Here is a 17,231-nt window from a genome sequence, read left to right as displayed (position 1 = left end):
ATTTAGTTTTATTCTGTTTTTCTTCTATAGCCATAGTTCTTTGAAGTGACACGTTAAATTCCACATACGAAAATGTGCTTATAAGAACACACATTTTCAGTGTATCCATAATTGACTACTTCTCATATGTATGGTCTTGTCAGGCATGGGCTCAAGCCTTTCTTTTCTGAGCTGGCCACTCAGCTGTCGGTTAATTGCCAGCTCCTATCTATCCACAGCTAGTCATCTGTTGATGGTTTCCTGCTCGTCGGTCCTGCCTACTAAGCCATCCAGCCCTTGGTCAACATCACAGAGACTATGTCCTGCGTTCCTGTTTAAAGACTTGGTTGACATCCCTTCTGGCTCCAGATCCTGCTTGCTGTTCCACTACACTGATCCCTAACCACCTGGCTTGGCTGACTATCCATTCCGGTTACCGAACTTTGGCTATATTTTGTCTTTGTTAGTTCTAATTTACTTTTATTATTAAACAAGTGTGATTTAACCGTACTTCTGTCTCAGTCTAATTTCATGGTTTCTGACAGTAGACAAAGGCCATGAATTCAGAAAATACAGTCAATCCACTTGTTGGTAATATATTTTTTTCCAGATTGGATGAGCAGGATCACCGCATGGATCAGTTTGCCATGGCGTTACAAATGCTCCTGAGTTGCACAACTCACCTGAAATTTTCCACGATGGCTGCTCTGGTACAACCTTTGTTGCAGGCCACCCTTGCTGCTGCTCCATTTTCTGTGCAAGCACCCACCTTGAGTATTACTTCTATAAGAGGTATATGTGGTTCCGCTCTGCTTCCCCAGCAATTTGGGGGGGATCCAGTCCAATGCAGAGGGTTTCTCAACCAGATTGAGATATACTTTGAGATGCTACCCCAGGCGTTTCCCATGGACAGAACCAAAGTAGGTTTCATGATCTCTTTGATATCTTTGCTTTCTTAGAGAGCTTTGGCCTGGGCAAACCTTCTATGAGAGACGCAAAAACCTGTTGTCTTGAGTTATCCCGAGTTTGTGGTCTCCTTTAATAGGGTATTTGACGTTCCCGCATTCTCCGCTTCTGCTGCCAAGTGCCTTATGTCCATCAAACTGAGTATGAGAACTGTTGCCGATTACGCCATTGAATTCCATAGTCTGGAACCAGAGGTTGCTTGGAACAATGAGGCCTTTATGGCTGCTTTTTCTCATGGTCTCTTGGATACCATCAAGGATGAGATAGCCCTATATATACCCACTGAGCTGGAGAAGTTGATCACATTTGCCATCCTCATTGACTCCTGTACATTTGTCTCTGAGCTTTGTAGTCCCACCCGTGCCTCCCTCACTTCCCTTGCCTCCTGGTACCGAGTCAGTCAGTGAACGTGAACCCATGCTATTGGTTTCCCCGTGTCTCTCTGCGGATGAGAGAACCTTTAGGAGGAGGGAGAGATTGTGCCTTTTATTATGGCCAGTCAGGTCACTTTAAGTCTTGTCCTACCCTTCCAGGGAACACCCGAACCTTGAGGTCCTGTCACACAGACCTTATGTGGCTTTGTTTTGTCACCAGTTAATCCACAAGGATAAGTCCCTGGTTTCGGTCACCCTCTCTTGGGCTGAGTCGTCCATCAAGATAACAAACATCCCCTTAGCCACTGGAGATGCAGGCCTGTTCATTAATGCTGCCTTTGTATCGAAGCACTCAATTCTGCTGCAGCTGCGTGACATTCCGCTTGCCATTGAGGCTCATGACGGGAGACCTCTACGGCCCTGCCCATTTGACTTGTGAGATTGTCCATGGCCGTAGGGGCTCTTCACCTGGAGATAATCCAATTCCAAGTTATTTCCTCACCTAAGTTTCTGCTGGTTAGTGGTTATCCTTGGTTACAGAGGCACAACCCCCCTTTTCACTGGCTCCATGCTTAGGTTCTCTCCTGGTTGCCACAATGCAGTAAGACATGCTTCCAGAAGGTAGCCAAGGTCCTGTGCACCTCTTAACAACTCTCTGCCAGAGGAATACTGCCATTTTAGCGATGTCTTTGACAAAGGTCAAGCCGGTAGTTTGCCTCCACACCGGTTGTATGTGCAATTGACCTTTAACCTGGTGTTATACCCCCTCGTGGCAGGGTTTACCAATTGTCGGTCTTGGAGGTTAAGGCCATGGAGGTGTATGTTGCAGACGCACTTTCTCAAGGTTTCCGCAAATCCTCATCTCCTGCTGGTGCTGGTTTCTTCTTTGTGAAGAAGAGTGGTTAACTGAGGCCTTGTATTGATTACAGGGATCCCAATCATTTCACGATTAAGAATGCCTCTCCGATTCCATTGATTACAGCGTTATTTGACACTGTCAAGGGAGCAACCGTTTTCACAAAGCTTGATGTGAGGGGTGTGACGGATCCAATCCCACACTCCGATTGAGTGCTTTCGTCATATACCACCTCCTCCCAGCCTGAATATAGATCTCAGATATTCCAACTGCTCACAAGCACAAAACAAGACGACACTTGCTTAGCTGCTCAACATGGACTGATTTATTAGAACCAAAATGACAAGTATTTATAATACAGTAGAAGACTAAAACCTAACCTAATTAGCATGAACTAATTATCTAATCATTGACCCAGATCAGTTGTCTGAGAGATAGGACCGCAACTGGTGTCTGGGGATAGTTTCACCATCTCCTGTCCGTGGAACCCAGAAGATGCTATCAGTGCTGAGCAGAGGTTAGCGGAGCTCTGCCCTGTTGTCAGCACTTCAGTTTTGGGGATGGCAATCTCCAAATTTTCCACTTCTGATTCTCTGGCATGCTGCTGGACAGGCACATTCCTCCATTTAAGATAATCCCATGCAGAAACAGGATCATCAAGGTCAGTCAGCACTTGCTGCATCCGCCATAAGACCTCCGCGTCCATAGCTGCAGGGGCAGGTTGGCAAAGTACACTGTTACTCTGCCACATTGCTGACTCTTCAGCCAGGATTTCAGAGTTGTCCACTGGTATTTCCTTATAGTCCCAGGCAAAGGGAGCCTGGCGCTGAGCAGAGTCTAGCAGCTGTCTGTAGGCGATCTCCAGCTCCCATTCCTGAACGGCCAGAAACTCTATATCTTCCAGTGCACTTCCGAGATGTTCAGTAGCCCTTTTCTGAAAGCCATGATTTTGTCCAACCGTCACTCCAAATCACTCCCAAAGTTAGTCCCCTGTCAGCTTCACATACAACAGTCCCAGGCCGCGGTAGCTTAACCCTTCCGTTGGGCTGTCACCCGCTATCCAGGGACATGCTTGGGATACATGCCACCGGAGGGCTCTGTAACTCTCATCCAGCTTTATCTCTGCCCAGACCAGCCTGCTTAATTCAGCTGTCTGCTCCTTGTGCGGTTTTTCTCCCAAAAACAGCACCCGCAATCCATACTGCGACCAGTACCTTTCCTGGTTGGAGGAGAAAACTTTTCCCTGGTGACGCTGCTCACAGGCTAGCACTTCTTTCCACAGTTCGTAGCGAATAGAATCAAACCATCCCAGCAGGACCTGCTCTGATACTGGTCCTCTGTGCTGTAGCTGCATCTCTCGCAACCTCCTTCTGAATTCCTCTTCCATGGCGGCTGGTATCTGTACCTCTCCTCCTCTCCTGCTATCTAGACCTTGGATCCAGGTGGAGGTTTGGATGTCCCAGACTGTAGGAAGCATCCCACTGCTTGCCAACAATGTGACTGATCCAATCCCACACTCCGATTGAGTGCTTTCGTCATATGCCACCTCCTCCCAGCCTGAATATGGATATCAGATATTCCAACCGCTTAAAAGGACAAAACAAGACAACACTTGCTTAGCTGCTCAACATGGACTGATTTATTAGAACCAAAATGACAAGTATTTATAATACAGTAGAAGAGGAGGTCCCCCTCCTGATCATTTATTCTAACAATACAACTGTAGCCAGAAACAGAATTAACCTGAGCTAATTATCTAAATCAACACTGACTAGTTGTCTGAGAGAGAGGACTTTTCAGGGTAAGACTTTGTCTCCTAGCTCACTGATTGACTATTCATTACCATAAACATAAACACAGGGTTAATTAGCACAAACAACGTGTGAATATTCTTTACAAGCCATACTAGACTCATTTACACGACAGGTGGCTGGAGTTGATGACATTATCTCACAAAGAGCACCGTTCCCCCAACAGCCAGGGCCCATAATCGCAAGGCAAGAGGCTCGCATTCTGTCCCTTCCAACAGCCTCTGTCCCGGATAGGTCTGTCACAAGGGGCATACAATCTCATGAGGGTGAAGGAGGGTGACAATTGGAAATTGCATTTAATACCAGAAAAGGCTATTATGAGTAGCTCGTAATGCCTTTTGGCCTTTGTAACGCCCCGGCAGTTTTCCAGGAGATTTGTTGGTTATGTGTGGTGGTTTATCTCAATGATATGTTCATATTTTCCAAGTCCCTGGAGAGCCACCACACAGATGCCTGTGGTGTGCTTCAGAAAATGAGAGAACAATCTCTATTGTAAATTGGAGAAGTGCAAATGCCATCATGAACAGGTTAAATTCCTGGGATATGTAATTTCCACTGCTGTTTTTTTCAATAGACCCAGAGAAACTTTCAGCAGTCCTACAGTGGCCTCAACCCGTAGGTTAACGCCCTCTGCAGCGTTTTCTGGGCTTTGCCAACTATTATCGGAAGTTTATTTGTAACTTATCGTCTCTGGTCAAGCCCCTGACTGATGTGACCAGAAAGGAACATAATTGGTCTCCGGAGTCAGTTAAGGCCTTTGAGAGTCTCAAGGCTGCCTTTTGTTTCTGCTCCTGTGTTGGCACATCCTGATCCTACATTACCTTTTATCCTTGAGGTTGATGTTTCTGAGACTGGTGTTGGGGCCATTCTGTCTCAACATCCTACCTCTGAAAGCGCTATGCATCCTTGTGGCTACTTTGCCAAGAAATTGTCTCATGTGGAGTACAATTACGAGATTGGTGACAGAGAGCTGTTGGGGATCATTTTAGCGCTGAAAGAATGGAGACATCTCGAAAGTGCCACTGTGCCAGTTCTCATTCTTACTGATGACCATAAGAATATCAAATTTTTGTCTGAGGCTAAACGCCTCTCTCCCAGAAGGGCGCGATGGGCTCTTTTCTTCTCAAGTTTCAATTACATTGCCTCATTCGTACCCGGCACTAAGAATGTAAGGGCTGACGCCTTGTCACAACAATTTTCCTCCACTTCCAAGATGGAGTCAGTTCCGGTTCCTGTGATTCCTCCTGATCCTTATTCTGGCTACGATTCACACCAGTCTCGCTTCTCCTTTGGGTGACAAAATTCTTGCTGCTCCTGAGAAACCTTATTTCTTTGTCCCAGAGAATCTGCATATTGCCATGCTCCAGACTTACCATTCTCCCAAGGCTTCCCTGCTTGCTGTTCTACTACACTGATCCCTGATCTTCTGGCTTGGCTAACTATCGGTTCTGTTTACCGAACTTTGGCTATGTTTTGACTTTGTTCTAATGTACTTTTATTATTAAACAAGTGTGATTTAACTGTACTTCTGTCTCAGTCTGATTTCAGGGTTTCTTCAATAAAACGTTTGTATTAAAAAAAGATCTACCACATTCGTTATTTGTACTGCATTTTTAAAGTCATTATTTCACTCTAAATTGACCTCCAATGTAAGATTTTTTTTTAAATCAGTCTTCCAGGGTCCGTGTGATACAGAGATCTAATTCCCATTGATCCAAGAAAGGGAGGGTGGCCTGTAAAGCTTACTATAGCAGCAATTGATATGCCCAAGAAAGCATGTGACAAATTGGGTCAGAGTTTATACTCTTATTTAAAGCTCTCACAAATCGACATTCCTCAGGTAGGGTTTTAGTTCAGTTCTTCTTTAGGAGATTAACTGACCTGCACATGGCTAGTGATGGACGAACTTCCGACGGGACGTTTCGCGAGCCCGGCCGATAGTTCTCGAACCGGAACGTTCGCGGCGGGCCCCATTGACTTCAATGGGAGGTGAACTTTGCAAACCTACAGGTCAAATTTGCAGCCACAAAATAATAGCTGTGCAAACATAGTCCCATCACATGGCCAATGACATAGCACATGTATGAGGTGAATCTGGGATCGACAACTACAAGCATTCTTTTTTTATATGGGAAATTGTTGTGACAATTCAGGACTGTGGAGCGCATGAAGGCAATCGAGGAGAGGGAAGGTCAGGGACCAGGGTAGGCAAAGAAGAGGGCGCAAGAGATGATCACCAGCAGCGTGACATACAGCACTGACACCTGCACCGTAAGCAGCCCCAGGAGGAAGTCGGCATAGCACAGGGATGGTGGGAGCCCCTCATAATGAGCAGCCCCAGGAGGATGTCAGCATAGCACAGGGATGGTGGGAGCCCCTCATAATAAGCAGCCCCAGGAGTAAGTCAGCACAGCACAGGGATGGTGGGAGCCCCTCATGAGCATAGCACAGGGATGGTTGGAGCACCTCAAAATATGCACAGCAGAGGTACAGCCCCAGGAGGAAGTCAGCACAGCACAGGGATGGTGGGAGCCCCTCATAATATGCACAGCAGAGGTACAGCCCCAGGAGGATGTCAGCACAGCACAGGGATGGTGGGAGCCCCTCATAATATGCACAGCAGAGGTACAGCCCCAGGAGGAAGTCGGCACAACCCAGGGATGGTGGGAGCCCCTCATAATATGCACAGCAGAGGTACAGCCCCAGGAGGATGTCAGCACAGCACAGGGATGGTGAGAGCCCCTCATAATAAGCAGCCCCAGTAGAAATATGACACCGCTCAACCTCTTCAAAGAGGAGGGTACGGGCATATAGTACGGTGTGCTTTTTTTGGACAAGGAAGTGAGCCAAATGAAGAAAGAAGGTCTCTGTGCTCGATTAAAAAAAATGTTTATAGACATATACATGGTCTACTGGTCACATGTGTTGAATTCCTCCGAGATCCATGCCTCATTAATTTTTAGAAATGTGAGGTAGTTAACACTGTCGTGAGCTAGGCGAGTACGCTTATCGGTCACGATCCCCCCTGCTGTGCTGAACGTCCTTTCGGACAGGACACTGCATGAGGGGCAAGCCAACAGTTCGATTGCAAATTGGGCAAGCTCTGGCCAGAGGTTCAGCCTGCCCACCTAGTAGTCCAGGGGTTCATCACTCCTCAGAGCGTCCACATCGGCCGTTAACCCGATGTAGTCGGACACCTGACGGTCTAGGCGTTCCCTGATGCTGGATCCGGATGACACCTGTCGATGGGTCGGCTGAAAGAATGACCTCACATCCGAAGTCACCAACACATCTTCAAACCGGCCTCTTCTTGCAGGCGCTGTTGGATTGGTACCCGCAACTCCTTCTCTGGGAGTGGGAATTGCTCCTCTGCCAGAGCACGCAAAAGCAGAATGCAGCATTTCTCGAAGCAAGGCCTGGAAGTGCTGCATTCTGACAGCCCTCTGTGACGGCGGTAACATTTCCGCCATTTTGTGTTTGTACCTGGGGTCTAAGTACGTTGCCACCCAGTACTGGTCCTTGACCCTTATGATTTTTATACGGGGGTCCCTATTAAAACACTGGAGCATGAAGGCCCCCATTTGCACTAAAGTGGAAGCGGTGTGGTGGCCTGGCTCCTGCTCATCATCCAGGATAATGTCGTCCTCTTCATTCTCCTCTCCCCATCCACACACAACAGGGATCCCGGAAAGGTTTAAAGCATGCTCTTCTTGCTCCTCCTCATCCGCCCCGGCACCATCCTCCTCTGACTCCTCTTCAGACTCCTGTTGTTCACTTGTCTCAGAGTAGCCCCCCCCTGGGAATTCATCCAGTATTGCCACTTCCTCATCTTCCCGCTCCTGCTCCTCCACAGCTTGATCAATGACACAACGCAATGCATGCTCCATAAAGAAGGCATAAGGTACCATGTCACTGATGGCGCCATGGCTGCGACTGACCAGTTTGGTGATCTCCTCAAATGGGCACAGAAGTCTGCATGTGTTGCGCATGAGCAGCCACTGGCGCGGTGAAAAAAAACCCAGCTCCCCAGAACCGGTTCTGCCGCAGAGTTCATACAGGTAGACGTTAACTGCACGTTTCTGCTGGAGCAGCCTATCAAGCATATAGAAGGTTGAGTTCCATCGCGTCGGGCAATCGCAAATAAGACGTCTGACCGCCAGATTGTGTCGCTGCTGAATGTCAGCAAGGCGAGCCATGGCCGTGTAAGATCTTCTGAAATGGGCCGGGATTTTGCTTGCCTGCCGTAAGATGTCCTGGACCCCAGGGTATTTGACAACGAATCGGTGCATGACCAAGTTTAAGACGTGTGCCATGCATGGCACGTGCATAATTTACCCTGTTTCAATGCGCTAAGCAGATTAGCACCGTTGTCACACACCACTTTACCAACTGTGAAATTGAGCGGTGTTAGCCACTGATCTGCCTGTGAACGCAAAGCTGAAAGGAGTGCCGGGCCAGTGTGGCTCTTGGCTTCCAGGCACAACAGACGCGGCATGGCAACGTCTCACCCGGCATGTCGAATAGGTTCTGGGGAGCTTGGGCGGCGCAGCGGAAGAGACGCTAGCAGCGGAAAAGGAGGAGTCAGCCGAGGAGGAGAGGGAGGAGGATGGAGGAGGAGGAGGAGAAGAAGAAGAGTCAGGCCTGCATGCAATCCGTAGCGGTAAAACCAGATCTACATGGGTGCCACGGGTTATATGCTTGACGGCCATCAGAAGGTTCACCCAGTGGGCAGTAAAAGTGATATACCTTCCCTGCCCGTGTTTGCTAGACCACGTGTCTGTGGTCAGATGTATCTTGGCACCGACACTGTGTGCCAGAGATACATTCACTTGCCGCTGAACATGGCCATATAGCTCTGGGATGCCCTTCTCTGAGAAATACTTCCTTCCTGGGACCTTCCATTGTGGTGTTCCAATGGCCACAAATTTGCAAAAGGCCTCCGAGTCCACCAGTTTATATGGCAGTAGTTGGCGGGCTATCAGTTCTGACAAGCCAGCCCTCAACCGTTGGGCAAGAGGGTTAGCCGGCGTCATCATTTTTTTTTACACTCGATCATTAGGCCCATGGAAGCCTGCCTTTTTGCAGAAAAACGTGAGCTTGGCGTGATGGAAGGTGGAGTGGAGGACAATTGTGAGGAGAGAGGAGAAGGAGAAGTAGAAGACGAGGCTGGACGGTGAGAGCCTGCAGTGTGGCTTTGTGTGTTCCGTTGCTCCCGCTCGGCTCGGTGATGGCTGCTCATGTGCCTTCTTAAGGCGGTCGTCCCTAGGTGAGTGTTGTGCTTACCGCGACTAATGCGTTGACTGCAAAGATTGCAGATGGCAACGCTATTGTCAGCAGCGGACACGTTAAAAAAAGCCCACACTGCAGAGCCATGTGCTGGTGTCCTGGGAGCGCCAGATGTGACCGTACATGGTCGATGACTCGCTCCTGATAAATTTGCAGTCTGCTTTGTCCCTCCTGTGCAATGTAAGTTATTCCTGCTTCTCCCTATCTGCTGGTCCATATCTCCCTCTGAACTCCCCTCCTCTTCCTCTCTTGTGGGCACCCACATGACATCACTAGACACGTCATCAACGTCACCTTCCCCACTGCTATAAGTAGAGATCTCGGAGTAGGCAGCAAAACCGGGGACCAACCTCCTCCTTGGGCTGATCTGGGTACTGTCGTCAGACTGCTGAGTAGCGGTTGTTGCTGCCTCCTCTTCCTGATCCAATACCAAGAGTGGCTGCGCATCAGAAATGTCTTAATATGGATCGGAAAATAATTCCTGTGACTCAAGCGGAAGGTATGTGGTGGTGGTGATGGTGGTGGTGTTGTTGGTGGTAGTGTCTTTGGGGGTGCACATAGCAGAGAGTGAAGAAGAGGGTGCAGATCGAGAGGATGAGGAGGGTGCAGAAGAGTAAGGCTGAGCGAGCCACTCAACCAAGTCTGGTGCGTCCTTTAAAGTAATTGAACGCACCTTCTGCAACTTCCCACTTTGGCTCAAGCCTGTTGCTCCTGCCCTACCCCTACCACCCCTGCGGAAGGGCCTGCCTCTTCCTCTGCCTGTCATTTTTTAAATGACCCTGTGACAAAACTCTGTCCCTATACCGATGAAAGACTGCTGCGGTATAGGGCAGCGGTCAGCAGTAGTGCATTTCAACCCTATGTATTGTGGACCTATACCAGTCCTTATGGAGTAGCAGACTGTACCTCACTCAACCCTATGTACTGTAGTACCCTATACCTTACCAGTCCTTATAAGGACTTTTGTGGACCAAGTAGGTTGTGTGTGAGTGATTAGCAGACTGTACATCAGTCCCTATACCGATGGACTGCTGCAGTATAGCGCAGCGGTCAGCAGTAGTGCACCTCAACCCTATGTATTGTGGACCTATACCAGTCCTTATAGAGTAGCAGACTGTACCTCACTCAACCCTATGTACTGTAGCACCCTAGACAGACCAAGTTACCAGTCCTTATAAGGAGCTTTGTGGAACAAGTGGGTTGTGAATGATTAGCAGACTGCAGCAGAAGGGCAGCAGTCAAGTATAATATTCTTTCTATATTTGGAAGAAAGAATATTATACGTGTACAAGCCTATTACCATACCACTGATACCAGTCCTGAAAAGAACCTTTGTGGAACTAATAGTAACAGCTACTGATTAAACTGACCCTCACTGCCTCACACACTGCTTCCTGGCTGTCCCTATATAAACTGACAAAACAGAGGCTACTGGAACAATAATTGAAATAGCACTTTTGTGGACCTGATAGTAACAGCTAATGACTAAACTGGCTGTCCCTGCAGCACACACCGTCCTGTCCCTTTCTCTAAACTGACAAAAGACACTCAGGCTGCTGCAACAATCACTAGCACAGCACTGCCTATCCTGAACTACACCCAACACCTATACCAGTCCTGAAAAGAACTTTTGTATACCAAATAGCTAGCGATTTGGGTCACTGTAATCTCTCCCTGCTCCACACAGCAACCTCTCCCTATAGTGACAGAAGAAAGAATGTAAAATGGCCGCCGGATCGGGTCTATTTATAAGTTAGGGGGTGTGTCCAAGTGTCCATGTGCTGTAATGTCTCAATTGGCTGTCCTGTACCCCATGATGGATGTGTCATAGGTCAAAGTTCTTTTACACAGTAAACATGGAAGTCCGCCGGGCGAACGGCGCCAATAGTCCGCCGAACGGGCGGACCGCGAATAGCCGAAATTTGCAGCGAAACGACCGCCGGGCGAACCGTTCGGCCATCACTACACATGGTCACTACACAGCTCTGTTTGAGTGGTTGTGTCAAGTCTTCGGAGACATAATAAGATGTCACAATTTCAAAGGAATGTAATCAGAAATCTTTCCCTTTGTTTTCACAAACATGGAAGCTTCGTTATAAACTACTTCATATGTGTGCTCTGTAAAAACATTTATTTGAATTTAATATTAGAAATATTTTGTAATGAATCGTACAAGCTCCACTTCAGGGAAACAAAGCAAAAAGGATAAGTTGAATGTTAAGGAACTGTTTGTTACTGTTATCTAAAATCAGTCATGGAGAGGTAATTTAATTATTTCTGGTGTTTAAAAGATAATAAGACAACAGTGAGCTGTGTCTTACTGCTGAACTTTAAGCAAGAAACATACTTTTTAGCGTGGTTGGGCAAATTGAGTGGTTTCTCTCGTTCAGCCACCGTTGGGCTAGCATAAGTTCAGCATGACTTTGTCCATTAAACACCTAATTATATAAAAAAAGGAATTGGATGAATGGATAGGTAATAGTCTTCAGGAATTTCTATAATGGTAAACCATATTTGTGATCGGTAATTATATTTTTTCATCATGAAGGTGTTATTTGTAATAAGTATTAAAAAAAAAAAAAAAAACTTTTTGTATGTATTAAAAGTTGTATTTTTAATATACACTCTCTTGCTTGTCAGGACCAGTTAAAGCGTCTAACAGATATAGTGTGGCCAGCAATTGCAGCATTGGCTAAAGAGGCTATTGAAGAAGCAGCTACCAAAGGTAAGCTTTACTATTTTGCTCCCTTGTTGGGAGATGCATGTAGGGTGATCATTGCCCAATATAGCATGTGGCGGATATTTTGCCTCTTTTTCTGATAAACTCTAGCCAACTCCAGGAACTGGCTGTATTTTTTCTCATACTTTCCTTTTCTACTACCAGTAATGGCCGGACCTTGATGCAAAGAGTGGCACTGATGTTATGACATCAGCACTGCTTTAAGCAGTATTACACTGTGATTGCGGTGCTCTGTGGTGATGCCCTCTCAGAGGAGAGGTATAACCAAAGCTCTTTTGGCCATACTTCTCCTGTAGGTCACAGGAGTGCATTTAGTTCTGCACTCCTCTGACCTGTATTCAGCTGATAACCGGTTAAAGTCTGCTATCGGGTTGATGTCACAGAGCTGGGACATTTTCTGCCGAGATCCCGACTTTTAAGTTGGGATCCATCCAAATACCTGACCAGCAGTAGGCTCAGCCTCTCAGCTTGCTGCTGTGTGAGCCTGAGCCAGCTGCTCTTGCCCCCTTCACAGCCCACGGCTACAGTGAGCGCTGGGGGATCAGAAAGCTGGTGACTGTCAGTCACCGGTGCTCTGCTCACTGAAGACTGGGAACTGAGTGATCAGGTTAATATGAGTGTTTTTTCTTTTTAATCCTACACTTCTCTTTTAACTTAAAAATTAGCAGTGAAATGCCTAAAGGGCACATAGGCTACATGCATAGTGCTTTTGTTCTTCCAGGCATATTTGTAGAGCATCCATCCACCCCAATTCCTTTTATGGTAATCTGAGCCTTTGTTTCTCTGTAAGAAATCCACACTTACTTCAGGTTCCTTGCTGTCTACCACCCACAGAAAGACTGTTATACCAAAGTGTCAGAAGTTCTTTTAAAGTGTCGATGAGATTCACACTCCTTTTAGAGCTGCACGATTCTGGCTAAAATTAGAATAATATTTTTTTTTGCTTAGAAGATAGATCATGATTTTCTCACGATTCTTACGGCGTAACATCATCTTTCTCATAAAAAAAATAAAATAAAAAATTGGGCTAGCTTTACTGTGTCTTTTTTTTTTTTTTTTTATTCATTTAAGTGAATTTTTTCCCCAAAAATTGCATTTGAAAGACCGCTGGGTAAATACAGTGTGACATAAAATATTGCAGCAATAGCCATTTTATTCCCTAGAGTCGCTGCTAAAATATATATATATAATGTTTTGGGGTTCCAAGTAATTTTCTAGCAAAAAATATTGATTTAAGATAGAAGTGTCAGAAAAAGATTTAGACTTTAAAGCGGTTGTAAACCCGCTGAATTTATTTTTTTCTCCCCTGCAAAGGAAAAGGCATAATGAGCTAGTATGCACCACATACTAGCTCATTCTGAAATACTTGCCTTAGACCGAGGCCCGACGTCTGGCCCAATCCACGCCGAGGGAGCTAACATGTTTCTTTCGGGTATCGCGGCTTCAAAACTGTGAGTGGCCGGAGCCACGATATCATCACTCCTGCGCATGCGCGCGGGAGATTTCTTCCAGGCAGGGTCCAGCTTCTGCCGGGCTTCCAGCTGAGAATCCCCTGTGCGCATGCGCCGCTGCAGTCAGCAGCGCATTGCGAGGGGAATATCTCCTAAGCCATACAGGTTTAGGAGATATTTTTTTACCTACAGGTAAGCCTTATTATAGGCTTTCCTGTAGGTAAAAGTCAAAAAATTACTTTACAACCACTTTAAGTGGTTAAACCTCCTGCATTTACACGTTGTTGAAAACTTGTATTTTTTCTTTAGCTCTAACTCCTCTTGAAATTTTTAATTGGCTTGGAAATATATAGATCAAAAAAGTGAATGCGCAGAACAAAGCCATGAAGCAGCCCCACCCATCATGTGCATGAGGCAATATCTGGAATCTGCACACAACGTATTACATGGAAATCGGATTCAATTTACATTGACAGGGACTTCTGACATTAGCATAATTGTGATATCCTATTCATATTGTACAGGACACAGGCAAAGTATTCATAGACCCTTGGTTATAGGCTCGTACCTACAGGTAATTGGACCCCTGCAAAGCTTTAGAGCAGGGATATGCAATTAGCGGACCTCCAGCTGTTGCAAAATTACAAGTCCCATCATGCCTCTGCCTCTGGGTGCCATGCTTGTGGCTGTCAGAGTCTTGCTATGCCTCATGGGATTTGTAGTTCTGCAACAGCTGGAGGTCCGCTAATTGCATATCCCTGCTTTAGAGGATACATCTCCTGGGCACCTTCCCTAAAACTGTACTCCACTCAGTAAATCCTCCTTTTTTTTTTTTTTGCAGGTGTCCCAGGTTGATGGACCTGTTCTCCTTTGCAGAGAAATCACTTTTGATTTAACTATTTTATTCTTTGGTCCTTCCATCATTACTTATGTCCTTCACTGCCTTCTAATACCACAATAGAAGCAGTTCATCTTGATCGCTGAAACCTCGTAATGTTGCTTTGTATACTGGATCCTGCCTGGTTAAACTTCAGCAGTATGCCCACTGTGACGGGTGAAGCCTGGACTCAGTCCACCATTGCGGAAAGTTACAGGTTACCCTGTATCTCTGATTGTTACTTTAAAGTGTAAATCTTTCAAACTTGCTTTTAAAAATTCAGCCACTTAGTACTCCGTCTGAGGGGGAAGACCCGATTCACACCACTGGTCACGCGCTATACTTTGTTACCTAATTATTAACACATGAGTTGCTGCTTCCAGGCATGAAGCTTATTCTGACTGTCAATGACTGAAATCTGTAATTTTGCTTTTTTGCCACCAAACTGCGTTTACAGTGGCTCAGAAGTGGCAGGACCCCAGAAACTACCCCAAGAAAAGACTTAGACTCCAAGGTTTTTGGCAAGAGGTATAAGATAAACTTTGAACCCAAGTCCATCTGGAGTGTCCCGACTCATTGGGAACATGGCAGGGTCAAGAAGGGAGTGCATTCTGGCTGTCAGTAACTGAAAATCACTGTTAGTGATTTTACACTGTACTGTATTTAGTGTGGCATAACCCTGTGATGATGACACATTGCCTCTAAACTCTCCTGCATGTTAGCATGTTGGCCTATTTGTTTATGCACCCATATACTTTTAGCAGCGTTTAGAGGCAGGAAAAAGACTCACTGCCAGTGCGTCCAGGAGCAGCAGTGTTTTGGCAGCTTTAGACACTTGATGCTGCTAAACGTGCCTAAATGCGCGTTTTGCACTTCAGCATTTAGTCATTTCAGTAGCCAGGATAAATAAAAATTCTGACCAATGAAATTGATTGGAAGTTCATTGCATTACTGGCCAACATCCCTATATTACAGTATAAAAACATATTTGCCCATTAGGTGGAACTTTAATGGCTCAAAAAACATGATATTTAAAAATGTGTACATTTTATTTTAATTCCATAATAGAATAATTTTGTACAAGTTACATAAAAAATTCAGGTAATGGGATTGCCACAAAATCACAAGGATACCATATACCTAAACATATTGTTACATTAATCGTTACACGTTCAGAGATCACATAAAGGTATCTGACACGTTTTAGAAGAAAATAGCTCCTTCTTCAGGGATAACTCTGCAGACAGTCTGTTAGCTTTAGTGAAAACCAAAATGTATTAGAATATACAAAATGGAACCATGGAATGCAAGGTTCAGTTTTCATACATTGTACTCATAAAGTAGTACCCAATAATGAGAGCGAATGTATTTCTCATAAAAACAAGTGAAGAAAGAAGGTCGCCATCAATAACCCCACCCCACCATATAGGGATGGGAAAGGGGGGGGGGGGTTCAGAACGTGGGCCCAACCAGACATGCATCGAGATTACCTAACGCTAACACAGGAAAGTTTGTAAATTATCCTAAAGAAAAAAGTCCTAATATAGGAGTCAAATCACTAAGAGTTAAATAACAAAGGAAAAAATGCAGTAAAATAATGCATGCGGAAACTATTTTGCAAATGTTCAATTCACTAAGAATTGTGAAGTACATAACTACTGTGGTAAAGTTTAAATAATGAATCAACAGGTGTAAAGAAAACACGCCAGCAATTAGAAAATATAAAAAAAACGGCCCAATGGGGTCTCCCTAATGGGTCTGACGTGGCTATTAAGGGGAACCCCACACCAAAAAAAAGGTGTGCCCCCCAATAATCCATACCAGACCCCCCATGTTGTGGGCATGTGGCCTGGTTCAGGAGGATGGGGGGCGCTCACTCGTCCCCTCCCTTTGCTGACCTGCCGGGCTGCATGCTTGAATTATGGTCTGTTATGAGTTTTAGGGGAGACCCCACACGGTTTTTATTTTTTATTTTGTTTTGTTTAAGATTTTTTTACCAGATTCTAATAAGCCCCCTGCTGGCAGACCCCCACAACCACTGCCCAGGGTTGTGGGGAAGAGGCCCTTGTCCCTGTCAACATGGGGACAAGGTGCTTTGGTGTGCAGTTCCCCTTAAAATTCGTACCAGAGGGGGGCGTGGCTAACCGCCGAGCATGATGGACGTCAAACTCCTCAGCTCCTGCACCGACCTGACTCTATAACGGAGACATCGCCGCTCAGACTGCCTCTACAAACCCCTAATTACATGGGGAGACTGCCGCAAGACCCAGCTATGTCCCAGGCAAACGTAAAGATTTCCGGCCGCCGAATAAACTGACTGATTACTTTAATCAGCCGCCGGACACAGAAATCCAAGATGGCGCCTGCGGCCCTGCTTGAGAATCATCTGCTTTCACAGACCTCCCTGATGCAGACGAGCCTGCAATATCTTCTCAGCAGCATTCTCCTGAATCATCTACACAGTATACTCCCTCCTCGGCCAGTAATAGCCCAGCAAAGGCACGGATGCGACTGGATTCTGCGGGGCCCAACTCTGAGGTAAGCCCTGCATCCCTCTCAATCTCACATCAGCCTTCAGCCATTGCGGCCTTCCCCACTTCTGACCAGCCTGTTCTGGACACTACCATGAAGGAGATGCTCATCTCCTTACAATCTTCCATACATACTGAGATGGCATCCATGTTTACTAAATTTTCATCTCATATGCTGCACTTAGGACAAAAAATCCAACGTGTTGAACATCATATGGGTGACCTGACTAACACTGTCAATGACCTTGTGGATGCCCAAGATCACACGCATGATGAACAACAATGGTTGAAATCCAAAATGGCGGACCTTGAAGACCGCTCTCGACGTAACAACGTCAAAATCAGGGGTATACCCGAATC

At 46.1% G+C, this 17,231-nt stretch overlaps 1 protein-coding gene across 4 annotated transcripts in view; it reads left to right on the top strand.

Moving 5' to 3' along the window:
• The window catches only part of COASY (Coenzyme A synthase), a 639,852-nt gene that overhangs the window by 443,800 nt on the left and 178,821 nt on the right, over positions 1-17,231 (top strand). For 3 of the 4 annotated variants that reach the window (XM_077459443.1, XM_077459444.1, XM_077459445.1), the window contains one exon: positions 11,913-11,997. In XM_077459443.1, the coding sequence (XP_077315569.1) occupies positions 11,913-11,997 (85 nt within the window). Of the gene's footprint in view, positions 1-11,912; positions 11,998-14,304; positions 14,440-17,231 lie in introns of those variants that run through there. The other variant, XM_077459446.1, reaches the window with a different exon arrangement.

This window comes from Lithobates pipiens, unplaced genomic scaffold, assembly GCF_037356315.1.
Source record: "Lithobates pipiens isolate NorthernLeopardFrog02 unplaced genomic scaffold, aLitPip1_a1.2 Scaffold_28, whole genome shotgun sequence".
NCBI classification, from domain to species: Eukaryota; Metazoa; Chordata; class Amphibia; order Anura; family Ranidae; genus Lithobates; species Lithobates pipiens.
The sequence above is the reverse complement of the archived record's forward strand: the minus strand, read 5'-3'. Positions and strand labels throughout refer to the sequence as shown.